Source organism: Peromyscus maniculatus, chromosome 6 (assembly GCF_049852395.1).
Source record: "Peromyscus maniculatus bairdii isolate BWxNUB_F1_BW_parent chromosome 6, HU_Pman_BW_mat_3.1, whole genome shotgun sequence".
Taxonomy (NCBI): Eukaryota; Metazoa; Chordata; class Mammalia; order Rodentia; family Cricetidae; genus Peromyscus; species Peromyscus maniculatus.
Genome location: NC_134857.1, coordinates 50,344,886 through 50,360,432, shown reverse-complemented (window position 1 = coordinate 50,360,432; position 15,547 = coordinate 50,344,886). Strand labels below are relative to the sequence as shown.

General features: G+C 37.8%; 1 protein-coding gene across 5 annotated transcripts in view; it reads left to right on the top strand.

Annotated features, from left to right (window-relative positions):
* The window catches only part of Kpna4 (karyopherin subunit alpha 4), a 67,266-nt gene that overhangs the window by 32,325 nt on the left and 19,394 nt on the right, over positions 1–15,547 (top strand). For all 5 annotated transcript variants that reach the window (XM_076574240.1, XM_076574241.1, XM_042279143.2 and 2 more), the window contains 9 exons: positions 356–445; positions 553–582; positions 674–726; positions 6,032–6,127; positions 6,764–6,849; positions 7,929–8,015; positions 10,081–10,250; positions 10,337–10,381; positions 13,974–14,105. In XM_076574240.1, the coding sequence (XP_076430355.1) occupies positions 356–445; positions 553–582; positions 674–726; positions 6,032–6,127; positions 6,764–6,849; positions 7,929–8,015; positions 10,081–10,250; positions 10,337–10,381; positions 13,974–14,105 (789 nt within the window). The remainder of the gene's footprint in view (positions 1–355; positions 446–552; positions 583–673; positions 727–6,031; positions 6,128–6,763; positions 6,850–7,928; positions 8,016–10,080; positions 10,251–10,336; positions 10,382–13,973; positions 14,106–15,547) is intronic.

Below are 15,547 nucleotides of genomic sequence, written 5' to 3'. Positions count from 1 at the left end.
GATATATAAAATGGTTTAGTACTTTTGAATATGTATGTGTGTGTGTGTGTGTGTGTGTGTGTGTGTGTGTGTGTGTGTGTGTGTGTATGATTCTGGCTTAAACTGTACATTAGCCATTTTAGTAAAACTTTTGTTTTTACAGTTAGTTCACAGAAATGAATAGTGTTTGTGATTTGGACTCAAATTAGTGTTGTCAGTGTTTATTTCATATTTGATTTAATTTTTTTGCATTTGTTTTTACATTTAAAAGGCATGTCATCATTTCAGTTTGTAGACACAGGATTGCTTAGCTTTTGTATGAAAATAGTTAACTGTTTTGCTTATCTGAAATTGTTTGATTTTTTTTTTCTTAAAGAATAAAAGAGATGAACATCTCTTAAAGAGAAGGAATGTACCACATGAAGATATCTGTGAAGACTCTGATATAGATGGTGATTATAGAGTGGTAAGTTATATTATTCTGGTAATCTAAAACTTCCAGCAGATTTTTTTTATAAACACAGCATTTAAAGATGACTTTTTAACTTTGTTTTCTCTTTAACTTCTTGCCAGCAAAATACCTCTCTAGAAGCTATTGTTCAAGTAAGTTGAGTTTTATTCACCTCTCTTGTACTTTCTGGACTAAACAACTAATTACTGTGTATCCATGTGATAATTTTTTTTTTTTTTATAGAATGCTTCAAGTGATAACCAAGGAATTCAATTAAGTGCAGTTCAAGCTGCTAGGTGAGTTAAAAGATCAAAATTCAAGTTCTTCAGACCCCTGTTTTAGATAGCTAAGTCTTCCAACAGTGCTTGTTATTAGTTAAAACAATGATTTGAGTTATAAGCATAATGTATCATGTATAACAAGTATACATTAAGTGTATATTGCTGCATTTACACTAGTGTTTTTCTAAGCCAGAACTGCCAAGTCATTTTCTACATTTCAGGTGTGAATCCTGTGTTGTCATGTTTTTAGGAAAAAGCCAGAAAAACTTAGTGAGGCGCTGAGGAGATAGCTCAACCTGGAGAGTGCTTGCTGTGCAAGCTCGGGGACCCAAGTTAAGTCCCCAGAACCCATGTAAAAAGCTGACCATGTAGCGCTGGCCTGTAACCCTAGCCCTGGAAGCGGAGACTAGACCCATCCTTGGGGCTCCCCTGGCCAGGCAGCATAGCTGACTTGGTGAGGCCAGGCAGTGAGAAACCCTGTCTCCCAAAACAAGGTGGGTAGCTCCTGAAGAATGGATTCTGAGCTTGACCTCTGGCTTTCACTATATGTACTTGCACACATACATGAACACACTCATACACACATCTACCCAATTTATTACTGAGAAAGATCTTTGAATTAACTAGTATATTGAGTAAGACATGGTTGTATTATAACAATGGTTGCTTTGTATATTTATAAATATAGAAGGATTGTTCATACAAAAATATTTAAATAAGATACTGGTCGTAGTTGATAAGATTTGAAAGTGCAAAATATTTTCACTGATTTGTGCAATGTCTTATCAAATGTGTGAATCATGTGTATATATATATAAATGAACAAGGTAATTTATTAGGGGGTAACTCACTATAGCATAGGTATTTATCGTAGGGTCAGGGAAAGCCCAGCTATGTCCCACACTGATCTTCCAAGATCTGCCCGGTCAGTCCCAACATCCAAACCATGAGGGAGAGAAGAGAGTGCTGCATCCTAGGTCTTAAGGGTCTCAAGTAGCCATGCCCCAGAGGCATGTGCTTTAAGGTCATAGGCAGGTGTAGCAGTTACCTGATGCCTCACTAGGGGCCGTGCTTCAAGGTCATAACTAGAACAGCCGACCACTACAAGTGTGGGCTCTTCATCAGGCTTCACTTTGCTCCAAGCACACTCAGGGTCTCATAGGCAGCAATTAAAGGGCACCAGACTTTTAACCATTTTCCATCTATAACAGCAACTTGAACATTTAATATTTTTCCATATGTCTTTTTCCCCATGTTTGCAACATTCCCCTCAGTTTTTTTTCATTTTTTAATGTTTTTATTTTGTAATTAATTTAATTTTACATATCAGCCACAGATTCCCCTGTCCTCCCTCCTTCCACCTCCCCCTTTTACATATATATATATATATATATATATATATATATATGCATATATATATATATATATATATATTTTTTTTTTTTAAATGCTGAATGCTGTTTATTGAAGGAGGGAAGAGGTCTTAAATATAGGCTTACAGCACAATGGGAGAACCCCAGTGGGCAGAAGTTCGCTACTGATGTTTTACAATCTTTCATCTAAGCTGTTAACGCCCATTATGCAGGATACACAGACAAGGAACTTCCCTTAAGCATTCAGGAGGGTGGAACCCGGCAGGGAATTAGCATAGGGAGGATATCAAGGTCAAGGTCAGCAAGCAAGACAACAGTTACCCAGAACAGGGGCCAGGGCCCTACAGGTCCCCCTTTTACTAAAAAATGAGCTTCTGACTTAGGTTGCATGGGACGTCAACAGGTCACCTTACCCGTCATGGAGACTCCTGCCCAGGCCACACAGGCGCTCTGTTTTAGGTTGGTGAGCGCCCCCCAGGCATTACCCGTCTCTGAATACTCATTATCATACATGCTCAATCATGTGTGAGCTGCAGAGTTAACTGCTGCCAAAGATCTCAAAGTGGCACTGGGCTTGCAATCTGTGTATTCGACACAGAAAAGACCAACAGAGATCCTATCCCACCCATAGCCAGTAGGCTAAAGGCAACTTAGCCATTCCCTTCCTTAGAGAGCCTTGCTGCAAATTGGAGTCCTTGTAAGATGGTATCCCAAAAGCAAATGGAAATTGAGTTTATAAATTTATAATTTTCAAAGCCAATCGAAATGTATATAACTATTGAATTAAATTTATCATGCCCAATGGAATGAAAGATTAATTAACTATTGTAACTACTTTTGCTGCCAGGGTCTCCTTTTATATTTTATTATATGTGCTTATATGTATTTGCCTTAACTAAGACAAATAGGGAAAATGTAGTGCTACATTATTGTATACCATAGGCCGAAGAACTACTTAGAGTTTGGTATAAAAGAGATCACGTTTTAAAACAGTAAATTCATGTTTATAAAAAAGATGACTAAGATGCAAATTATGGTCAAAGTATGAACTGTGGATTTCAGGGAAATCCTGAGACAATTTCAAGACTATGTAAGAACAAACTGATTTCAAGATAATTTTAGGACTTATTATTTTCCCTTTTTTCACTGTGTTAACAATGTTACTGCAAAAGGAAGTAGAGGTAAAACTGTTGGATGGAGCCTTGACACAAAGACAGACCCTGGCACCAGGTGATTCATACTGTTTTGTAGACATTGCACTCTATTATCAATTGAGAAAGGTGGGGTCTGGAGAGATGACTCTGTGCTGAAGAGCATTTACTGTTCTTGCAGAAGACCTGGGTTCAGTTCCCAGCGACCACAGTTCACATGGCAGCTCACAACTGTCCAGAACTCCAGTTTTAGAGAACCTGACACCTTTTGACTTCCTTGGGTACAAGGCACACATGTGATGCACAGACACACATGCAAGCATAACACTCATACATAAAATAAAATGAGTCTTTAAAAAATTGTCAAATAAGATAAAGGACCTGACTTTATTTATACTTGTGCTAAGCACTGTGCTATGAATTATGGATAGTACTGTAAAAATACTATGCAGTATTCTTTTCTTGATTTTAATGGAATATTTTTATTCTTTATAGGAAAATTTCTTACATGCACACAATGTATTTTGGCCATATCTACCTCTCACTTCTCTAACTTCCCTCCCAACAGATCCCCTTTCTAACTTCATGTCCTCCCTTTTTAAAAAAGTTCCTTTAACCTACTGAATCCAGTTAGTGCTTCCCATCCATTGGAGCTTGCTCAACCTACCAGTGGCCACACCTCCAAAGAGAAATGACTGTCTCTCAATAGCCATCAACTGCCAACAGCTCCTTAGCTAGAGTAAGGCCTTGTGAACTCCTCCCTGATCCATGCTGCAAAGTTTGGTCTTGTGAAGGAACCATACCTGTTGTGAGTTCTTGAGTGCTGTGGCCATGTTACATCCTGAGGGCAGTATTTCACAGCACTGTCCTCCAGCTCTTACATATTTTCTTTACCTGCTTCCATAGTGTGCACTGATCCTTAAAGGGAGAGCGTGTTGATAGAGATGTCCCATTTGGGGCTGAACACTCTACAGTCACTTATTCTCAATACTTTGACCAGTTAGAGGTCTCTGTATTAACCATTACAGAAATATTTTTGACCAAGTACAAATCTATGAGTGTAAACATAAATATTTAGAAGGCAGTTTGGCAACATGATGATTAGCCAAACTACAATTGTAGGTTTACCCCTAGGACTATCACCTCCCTAACCATCGGTTTTTGACCAGGTTGACAGTGCCTGGTATGAATTCCCTTCTGTGGAACAAGATTAAGATCCAATGAGAAAGCAATTGGTTTACTCTTGTTGACAGTCAGGCTACCCATCAGTATGTGCGTCTTTCCTGATGTGTCAGTATTGTCCCATGCTGGATCGAGCACTGATTACAACCATTAACGTCTGTCCTCCCCACCCCACCCCCAATCCCCAGTGGCCTAGATCGTCCTTCCCACGCTATGAAAACTACCTAATACAGAGGAAGTTTGTGGATCAGTTCCAGATTGAATTTTTTTATGTTCTGCTAGCAAAATATAGTTTAGATTCTGGCCTGAGGTTATATACCTCAGTTTGGTAGAATGCCTCTTGCCTAGTATGTACAGATGTGATACCAAGCTCTGGGTAAAACGGGTGTATTTTCACACACCTGTAATCACAGCTCTTTGGAGGTAGAAGCAGGAGGATCAGAAATATATGACCATCCTTAGCCACATAGGAAGTTATAGGAAGTTTGAATAGCCTTGGATATATGAGAACCTGTCTTTAAAAAAAAGAAAAAGAAAAAACAGTAGTAGTAGTAGTAGTAGTAGTAGTAGTAGTAGTAGTAGTAGTAGTAGTAGTAGTAGTGATTGTTTAGAATTTAATAGGGACTGCAGAGCTATTTAAAAGTAGTGGCACCCAGCAGCAAGTGTGGGACTATGCTGTACACATACTCTTAGAATTGAGAGGTGGTACAGAACCTGAAATAAATAGATGGCTAGGCATTCCTAGTGAGGAGAGGAGGAAACAAAGTGCTCAGAGATGAGATCACATTGGTCCCAGGCTGAGTCAGTTAGGTAAGGTGTAGCCACCTTATGGAGCAGGTGAAAAGTAAGACAAGGAATTTTCTATTCATAAGGTAGTAGATGAATAACTGTCCCTTCCAGAGAGTGATGCTCTGACTAGACTTTCTTTAACCTTGTCTTTATATAGTTGTACAGCAGAGTCCAGTAAGGAGAAGATTTATGTTAGTGTTGTTGGGCTTTCATGATATTTAATATGTATAGAGTGGGATGAATTGAACACTGTGATCACTTTAAACATGCCACCCTTTGGACTCTTACCTTTATGGCCTAGAATACATAATTTTGGATATTTTAAAAACCTATTAATTCCTTTCTTAGTGAAGTAAATGATATGTTGTAGTTTGTCTGCCTTTTTGTCTGAGCTTAAAATTGACTCCGAACATAGCACATATAAAAACCTCTAGTTGTGCCACACCTTTAATCTCAGCATTCAGGAGGCGGAAGCCAAGACTACATAGTAAGAACCTGTCATTTTTTTTTTTTTTCAAAGAAATTTAGTTACCTTTTTAGTTGCCATATTCAGAACTGTAGTGAAGGAATAGTGTTATATTATAAAAATGGCAAAATGCCTATCATATTTTTCTAAATATTGGCCCTACTTATAAATTTAACTTATTAATAGTCTTTTCATGATTAGAGAAAATATTGCATTATATGAAGTATAAGAAGTAACTTTCAAAGTGTATAATTATGCCATCTCTTCAGATTTACAACAATACCTATATCCAATGTAAATTTGAATTTAATTGTAATAATATATGACATTAAGTTTTACAAGAGGTGTCTATCTTACAGGAAGCTTTTGTCCAGTGATCGAAATCCACCAATTGATGACTTAATAAAATCTGGAATATTGCCTATTTTAGTTCATTGTCTTGAAAGAGATGACAAGTAAGTATATAAATATTATCTGAAATTAGAATATGTTCTTTAGAAAGGGTATATTTGCTAGTTTAATCTTTAAAGGAAAATGACTCAAGAGGTAGAGGCAGGAAGGTCAGAAGTTCAAAGTCATCCTTGGCTCTGCATAATGAGTTCAAGGACTATCTGGACTAGAGACCCCGTCTCAGAAACAAAAACCAAGCATGAGGATACATGCTTGTAATCTGAGAACTCTGGAAGTTGCAGTTCAAGGCCAGCCTGGGCTTCGTAGAGGGGGTTTTCCTTTTAAAAGAGAAAGAAAGGTTATGGGATAGAATTGAAAATTAAAATCAAGGTAAGAACCAAAAACAAATTTGAGAATGATTTTTAACTTGTGAACTTTGAAAATTAGCAAAATAAGTACTTGAAAACAGGAGTAATATGAAAGTAAGTGTCTATTTTAATAAACATATAACTAAAAATACTAAGAAGGGCATTTGGGGGACATGTATGAACTTCATAATGAAATGATTGGGTTGTTAAGTTTTTAAGGATAGATGGATAAATAAACTTTTGAACTGCATTTTAAATACTAGAGGGAGTAAATGGTTGGCAGACATTTAGGTGAAGTGAAATGTGTGGTTAAAATCTCTTGTTCTTTGGTAGTCCTTCTTTACAGTTTGAAGCTGCATGGGCTTTGACAAATATTGCATCTGGAACGTCTGAACAGACGCAAGCAGTGGTTCAATCCAGTAAGTTGTTAATTAACAAAATTATGATTCCCCCCCCCATTGGTAAAGATAAACTGTAATGGCCAGGCATAGTGGCACATGCTTTTAATCCCAAGGTTTGAGAGGCTGATGTAGAAGGATCATGAGTTTGAGGCCTCATCTTATAAATAAATAAATCCATAGCTCCTCCTAAAAGATATAACTATATTATAGAATAGTATCTACCCTTAAGACATTTTGCTTGCAGGTATGCCTGTGTGAGGGCATTGGATCCTCTGGAGCAGGAATTACAGACAGTTGTGAGCTGCCATGTGGGTGCTAGGAATTGAACCAGGGTCCTCTTGAAGAGCAGCCAGTATGATCTTAACCACTGAGCCATCTCTCCAGCCCCTCTTTCACTCTTTTAATTCTTTTATATAGTTCTTAATTACTAGGAAGAGACTGAGTTGTTTTTTTATTTTGTTTTGTTTTGTTAAAACAGGGTCTCATGTAGTCCAGGCTGGGCTCAAACTCATTATGCAGGTAGGCTAGCCTTGAACTGCTAATCTTCCTGCTTCCATGTAAGTGCTAGGATTACAGGTGTTTTCTACGATTCCCAGGAAGAAAAAGACTTTGGATTTGTTTATCATTGCTATCTTGTATAGTATCTAAAAATAATAGGTAATTGAGCTATTTTTTATTATGAACATGATTGATCTATACACATATAAATTATGTAGTGTTCTTCAGAGTTCTGTGTAAAGGCAAGAAGAGTCAGTGCATGTTAGTCTGCTCAGGTATGTGGAGAGCTGTTTCTGTGTTTGCTCTCCACTTTGCAACAGAGTTACCCTCTGATGGAGAAGATCTCGGTGTGCTCTGAGAACCACTGGCCTAATGACTCCGATAGTCTTCATTTCAATGTCCCTACACAAAGGTGATTTAAGCAAGGCAGGAGAGATGGCTCAGCAGGGAAAGTCCTCGCTGCCAAGCCTTATGATCTGAGCTTACTCCTGGGCGAAGATGGTAGATAGTGTTGGTAGTTTGTATTAGGTCTCAGCCAAAAAACAATTGAAGGGGCTTGTATTATCTTCCTCTTTAATCGTTACATTTTCCTCTTTCAGATGCTGTGCCACTTTTCCTGAGGCTTCTGCATTCACCGCATCAGAATGTCTGTGAGCAAGCAGTGTGGGCATTGGGAAATATCATAGGTTTGTATAGAAGTTAGAGTGCTAATCCACTAAGTGAATAAACCACATATTAGCCAATCAAAATGACTGCTAGTGGTTGAAAAGTAATTTCTTGTCATTTCCAGTTTTTGTGAAATTGGCAGAGAAATTTTTATTGTGTAACTATAGAAATGTAAAACAACAATAAACAGAAGGAGTATGTTTGTTGCTTAAGTTACCATGATATCTTTTTGTCAGTAGTCAGTTCTTACTTAAGGAATTAACAGGGGGTATCTAATAGTCTAATTGTTGAACATTATAAGCACTACCTTTGCACTTATAAGTAGCTGTAGGGAGAATAATTGACACAATCTCAGTATTTCAAGCACTTGTTTTTAGTTAGAGGCTTTGGGGTAGTTGAGATGGGCTTTCTTTTTGTAGCTCTGGCTGTCCTGGAATTCACTCTGTAGACCAGCTGACCTGGTCACAGAAATCCACCTGCTTCTGCCTCCCAAGTGCTGGGATTAAAGGCATTTGATACCACAGCCCAGCAGTAGAGGCATTTTTCCATTTGTTTATGGTAATCTAGCTGACCTGGAACTTATGATCCTCCTACCTCAGCTGGAGCACACACACACACATCCCCAAGTGCTGGGATTGCAGCCCTATACCACCATGTCTATTTACTGGAGAATATAGTAACAAAGAACTCAGGAAGTAGAGGCAGGAGATTGCTGTGAGTTCAAGGCTAGCCTATACTACATAGCAAGACCCTGTCTGAAAAAAAATCAGAGACCCAATAATGGGAAAATTCTGGGATCTGAGTAATAGTCTGTTCTGCTGTAACTCAAGAGACCTCAGCTATGGAGGATGGGACTGGAATATCCCTTTTTAGTGCTCTCATTACTTGGATAAAGGGAGATTCTGGAGATTGTTTTAAATGATGACATTTCACTTACTCTGTGTTTATGCATGCTTGCATGTGTAGTGCAGCATATATTTTCCAGGCTGACCTTGAACTTACAATATAGCCCTGGTTGCATTGAACTCAGAGCAGTTTTCCTGCTTAGCCTCTTGAATTCTAAGGTTCTGGGTGTGTGCCACCACAGTTGGTTGCATGTGAGTCTTTAGGATATGTCCCTTCTAGGTCTGACATGAGACGTTATGATTGGGAGTTTTTGTGGGCAGCTTGCTCGGTAAACTTACTAGTTCAGAGTACACTACCTTTAAAAAGGATGGTGCATATCCAGGTGCCTCCCTCCTTTGCTCTCCATTTTCCAGATGTTGTGACCTTTAATACAGTTGTTCCTCATGTTGTGAGGACACTCACCATAAAATTATTCCATTACTACTTCACAACTGTGATTTTGCTACTGTTATGAATTGTAATGTAAAGACCTGATATGCAGGATATCTGACAGCGACCCCCAAAGGGTTGAGACCCACAGGTTGAAAACCACTGTATCAAAGGAATATCATAATATTTGGGGTTTTGTTTTTAATTCTAGTTACATTTTGGAATTAATTCAAATACATCACCAGGTATTATATGCAAACAAGTTTTTACTTGTGGATTGTTTAGTTTTTAATTTAATATTGGGTCTCTACTTTGAACTCCTTATGTTGCTAAAGCTAGCCTTGACTCCATTCTTCTCATTTCACCTCCAAAATACTGGAATTACAGACTTGTATCTCCACACTAGACTTTAATATTGGATCATAACTGTGAATTCTGCAACATTTTCTCAGTTATTTTGACATATCTTGTATTAATTTGAAAGTTTGTTAAACTGAGTTGTTGAGGTAACAGTAACAAATGTCCACTTAAGGTATATAAAAGAATTCCTGGGCCGCCACACTTGAGGGCATAGATGCATCCTGTGAGCGAGCAGCTTATAAAGGCACAGATTCAAGTAATATGAGCTTGTATCTTACATTGTTTCTCTTGGCTCAAAGACCTAGAGTACCTACTTGTTAAATTCCTAAAACTTTATATAAAACTAAAGAGATCTTATTAAAATATTAGAAGCCGCAATTTGTACCCAATGCTTTATGTTTTCTGAAAAGGCTTACTGTTGATTATCTTATTAAATTAATCCTTCTACAGGTGATGGGCCTCAATGTAGAGATTATGTGATAAGTCTTGGAGTTGTAAAACCTCTGCTTTCATTCATAAGTCCATCTATTCCTATAACATTCTTAAGAAATGTTACCTGGGTTATGGTCAATTTATGTCGCCACAAAGATCCACCACCACCAATGGAAACGATTCAGGAGGTAAACAAAAGAAAAATACTTAGATACCATTATATGTATTTTTTTAATCTGTATATGTTTTGAATTGTTCATATTTCTCTTCTCAGATTCTTCCAGCTCTTTGTGTATTAATTCATCACACAGATGTAAATGTGAGTAAATTCTTTGTATATTTATATATGTATGTGTGTATACATGTGTATTGGATTCCCTCTATGTTACAGGAGAGAAATGAAAGCAATGTGTACTTGTATTCCCTCTCATAATTGACCATTTCAAGAATTGAGATAGGTATGTTATATTGACATTTGCTCTGTTTGCTCTATCACAAACTGTAGCTTCAGTGAAGAATCAAGCCTGTCATAAAGATGCACTTAGCCACCTCCCCTCACTATCATGATTGATTAGTCATGACCTTTATGGTTACCATATCTGGCAGCCTGGCTTTTGAGAGTATATACACATGGTGATGTTTTTGTATTTTGAAGCTTAAATTAATATTTAGCTTAAAGACAATAATTCGTATTTATATACATACACCAACTATGAAAACTTGTTGCTGTTCAGTTCCATTTTTCAGTCTTATCTCTCCAGTTATATCAGAGTCCTTTGATTAAATTTAAATTTCAGTGTTCTGCTTTTCAAAGATTTGCAGTAATGTTTGTAACTATTAGAATATAAAATAACTTTATTTTTCTTTCCACTTGTTGACCACCTCTAGATGAGATTGTGCCTTTTTTTTTTTTTTACTTGTAGTGGGTCTTGAATATTCATTTCTCATTTGAGTTATTATTTTTAGGGCTATCTTTCACAAATACTTTATCATTCACTAAATAATATTTATTATATGTATAGCCTTCTTAAGTTAGAACTAGTCATTCTTAAGTAAGAACAAAGAAATAAAAAGAGAAACTTATCTTACAATATAAAATTTGTCAGATACAAACATGTATTCTAGTTTGATTTGAAGTAGAATTTGGATCTAGGTACATCAATGATTTATTTAACATTGGGACTTCAAAAAATGTATACAGTCTTTATAGATTCTAGTCATGACCAAATAACTTAAATTTTTTTTGCCTTAGTCAACAAATTTTAGCCTATGATGAAAACTCCAGAGGATCCTGATATATTTGCAAATTGTGATGTAATTGTTTTATATGTGTTGATACCACTTTATGTCAATTCTTTCATTTTGTGCTGTGTTTTGTTTTACTTATTGGGACAGGGTCTCACTTTATGGCCCAGACTGGCCTCTCTCAAAATCCTTTTATCTTAAGCTCCCAAGTGCAACACTATCTCTTGCTGAAAAAAAAAGTTGTGTGTGTGTGTGTGTGTGTGTGTGTGTGTGTTTAGAACTTTCTTGAATGCACTCCCCCTTGCTCATTGTGAAACTGAGGGTGTTCTTGCACTCCTGTTCTTCCTTCTTTATTTCCTCAGAGCTTGGTTATAGGAATGCACTAACATACCCATCATCATTAGTAGAAGTTAATCACAAAGGCCCTCCCATAGTTAGAGCTACATGAAATATGTATTTCTAAGGCATTACCTTTTTTACATATTTATTGCCTTGATCTTAATCTGTGGGGAACCTTCTATATAAGATATTGCCTGTAGTGTTTTTGTTGGTGGTGGTGTTTGTTTGCTTTGTAGCATTGAGGGTTGAACCTGGGACCTTACAAATACTAGACAAATACTTAACCACTATGCTATATTTATCCCTAGCCCTCTTTTTACTTTTTATTTTGAGACCGGATCTCCTGTGGTGTCTTAGGTTGGCTTTGAACTCAAGTGTGTAGCCCAGGCCAGCCTTGAACTTGTGATCTTCATATCTCAGCCTCTGAAATAGATGAGATTACAAGCTTGTGGCCCAGCTTACCCTCATTGTTTGTTTTGCTATCTTCTTAGCATTTATCAGTTATACATATTAATGGATTTATTGTGCCATTTTTATACTTGTACATGTTGTATTTTGATATTCATATTCTCTGTTCTTTCACACACGCGCGCGCGCACACACACACACACACACACACACACACACACACACACATCTCTTTTGTCCTGGTCATAGCCTTCCTGTTTAGAATGTGATGCCCTTCAACCGTCATGTCTGTAGTGTGCATGTGTGTGACCCAGTGAGCTTCCCTGGGGTTGCTGACTGGAGGAGCATGCATGAGGAAATGTTTACAGGAGTTAGAAACGTCTTTCTAGTTGCTGTACCACTGAAGAAAATGTCTCTCCTTTTCCCCATTAGCCCTTAACTGCTCAAGGGGGATTTATATGTCCCATGAGTCCCTCTCCCTTCCATAACAGGGTATTGGCAGGCCCAATATTATACAGATGATCACAACTGCTCTGAGTTCAAGAAAAAAATAGACATGTCATGCCAAGAAATTAGAGTTATAAACCTTCCCTTCTGCTTCTTCAATAATGTTTCCTGACCTATGAAGAAGGTAATATAGATGCCCATTAATAGCTGAACATTTATTCTCAGTATTTTAACTAGTTCTGAATCTATGCAGTCATTACTGATCAATGCAAAAAGGTGCTTCTTTGGCCAAAGCTGATAGTAGCACTGTTACTTACTATGGATATAAACAGTTATTTAGCAAGCAGTTTGACAAGCATATCACACCCATTTAGCAAAACAACAGCAATGGATTTCCTACCCCAGGACCTATAATATCCTCAACCACAGGCATATTACCAGATTTATAGTGCCAGATATGAATTCCCTCCTATGAAGCAGACATTAAATCCAATCAGAAAACAGTTTGTTGTACCCATAATAGACCTGCCACTATTGTACCAGTGGGCTCCTCTGTCCTGACTGGTCAGTGTTGATGCTAACAGAATTCAAAACTGAGTGAAACTGTTGATAACAGTTCTCCCACAGCAGCCTGTGTAGACCTTCTGGTGTTATTCTGTCGAGAGAGGAGAAAGCTTGCATCCCAATTCCTTCTCTGTTTTTTATAACCAAGGCATGTGGTCTCTTCAGTAATAGGGTCTTACTATCTAATTCTTGTGGACAAACCACAGCAGTAAAACTGCCTGAATTATTTTGTTAGGAGATATAATTATTAGGATACTAGTACCCAGGCAGTAATAGTAGTATGCATACCTGCATGGAACTAACATTTTTAGAGAATTTCTTAAATATATTTGACCTGTCCTAAGTATTATAAACCACTGTGTATGTTGGATGGGTGTGTGTGTATATTTGTTTCTAACTATATACATTACCTATAATGTCCTTGGACCTATCATACTACATTGTGAACATCTGACAAAAAATGTTGAGTGTTTCATATTTTTTTTTGTGGTTGGTTGGTTGGTTGATTTTCCACTTAATGTGTTATGTAGTTTGCATGTGTATTTTGCTGAAATAAGATTAGATACTGATCTCAGATTAGAATCATAATTAATTTATACATCCTAAATATAGTGAAAGATACAGAATAGAGATTGTTCTAATGAGTTGAAGCAAGAAGAGAAAGATTTCAGATTGATTATATGGTTAAGAATTATTAAAATGGCCAAATGATAACACATACCTTTAATCCCAGCACTTGGGAGACAGCGGCAGGTGGGTCTCTTAAGTTTGAGGCCAGCCTGGGCTACAGAGCAAGTTCCAGGACAGCTAGGGCTATATAGAGAAACCCTGTCTTGAAACCCTACCCCCAAAAGAAAAGAATTATTGAGAAAATATTTGACGATTTGAACTTTTATTTTACTTATTAGATATTGGTAGATACTGTCTGGGCCCTCTCCTACCTTACGGATGCTGGCAATGAACAGATACAGATGGTAATAGACTCTGGAATAGTTCCTCATTTGGTTCCTCTACTCAGCCACCAGGAGGTTAAAGTTCAAGTAAGTTCGTTTTGATTAAGAGGGGTTTTCTCACCACTAATTGATTTAAGCATGACATTCAAAGATTAACAATTTCAAAATGTAAGGCATATTTTTCACCCAACAATGTAATGTATGGGGAAAGGTGAGTTATTTTATCCTAATTTTAAAGTGGAAAAAATGAGATAAGAACACTCCAGTTCATTAAGAACCTTCCTTACCCTGCCAAACAGGAAGACGCTATTGTGAAGAAGTGTTTTCTAATATAATAAAGCATGTTTTAGTGGAGCGTCTTGGGTGGCATCTGAAACCATTCTTGTTTGCTTTTTCCACCCTTCTCTGTCCCCCGCTTTCCACACACACACCCTGAAAGCATCCATTTTTACACATCTGACAAGTTTGGTTAACACTGATGTACTGATTCTGAGATAAAGGAGTTGAACTGAAATGTGTGGTTTAAAAGTGTGTGGTTTAAGGACTTCCTGGTTGTCTCTGTTTTCTTGTTTTGTTATTTTGAAGTTCTTTCACATACTCTTTATCTCAGTGAGCCTCCATCTATGACAAGCGGGGGAAATTAGAGCTAGAGCTGAGGCTGTAGCTCAGATGTCCAGCACTTGCCTCACTTATGCCGAGTCCAGCCTCTGCAACACACACACACACACACACACACACACACACACACACACACACACACACACACACACACAGTGACGTCCCATTGCAGTGGTCAAGGAGGTAAAGCAAGCCCCCACCACCTTTCTAAGGTAAATAGTGAGTTTTAATCCTATAATGGCCTAGAATCTACAGTGCAGTTAGATAAGGAAAGCTGTTAGACTAAGTTACTTTTTCTTGTCCTTAGCTGGACATTGGAACCAACTATGAAGCTTAAAGAAAAAAAATTTTTTTTCTTTTTAAAAATTTCCCTTCTTTAGCCCCTAGAAATTGAGTAAAACCATTATATTTCCTACAAACTTTAGCTAGCTCTTGAAGTGATACTGGTATGTATTAACAATGGAGATACACTGTTTTAAAATGAAAAAGGTGCTTGAAAGGTGGCTCATTGGGTAAGGTGCATGAGGACCTGAGTTCAGATCCTCAGCACTCAAAGAAATGCTGATGTGGCCATTTGTTTCTGTAATCCCAGCACTAGAGAGGTGGGGGAAGATCCCTGTAGCCCAGGGAGCTCCAGGTTCAGTGAGAGACTGGCTAAAAAAAAAGGGGGGGAGTGGCGAGCAACAGAGGAACACACCTAACATTGATCTCTCAAGCTTACAGACATGCATACACAAACTAAACAAAAATAAAAGGTTTCTTTTTCAAATTAAAACACTGTTTTAAAGAAAGATTTGGCCGGGCGGTGGTGGCGCACGCCTTTAATCCCAGCACTCGGGAGGCAGAGCCAGGCGGATCTCTGTGAGTTCGAGGCCAGCCTGGGCTACCAAGTGAGCTCCAGGAAAGGCGCA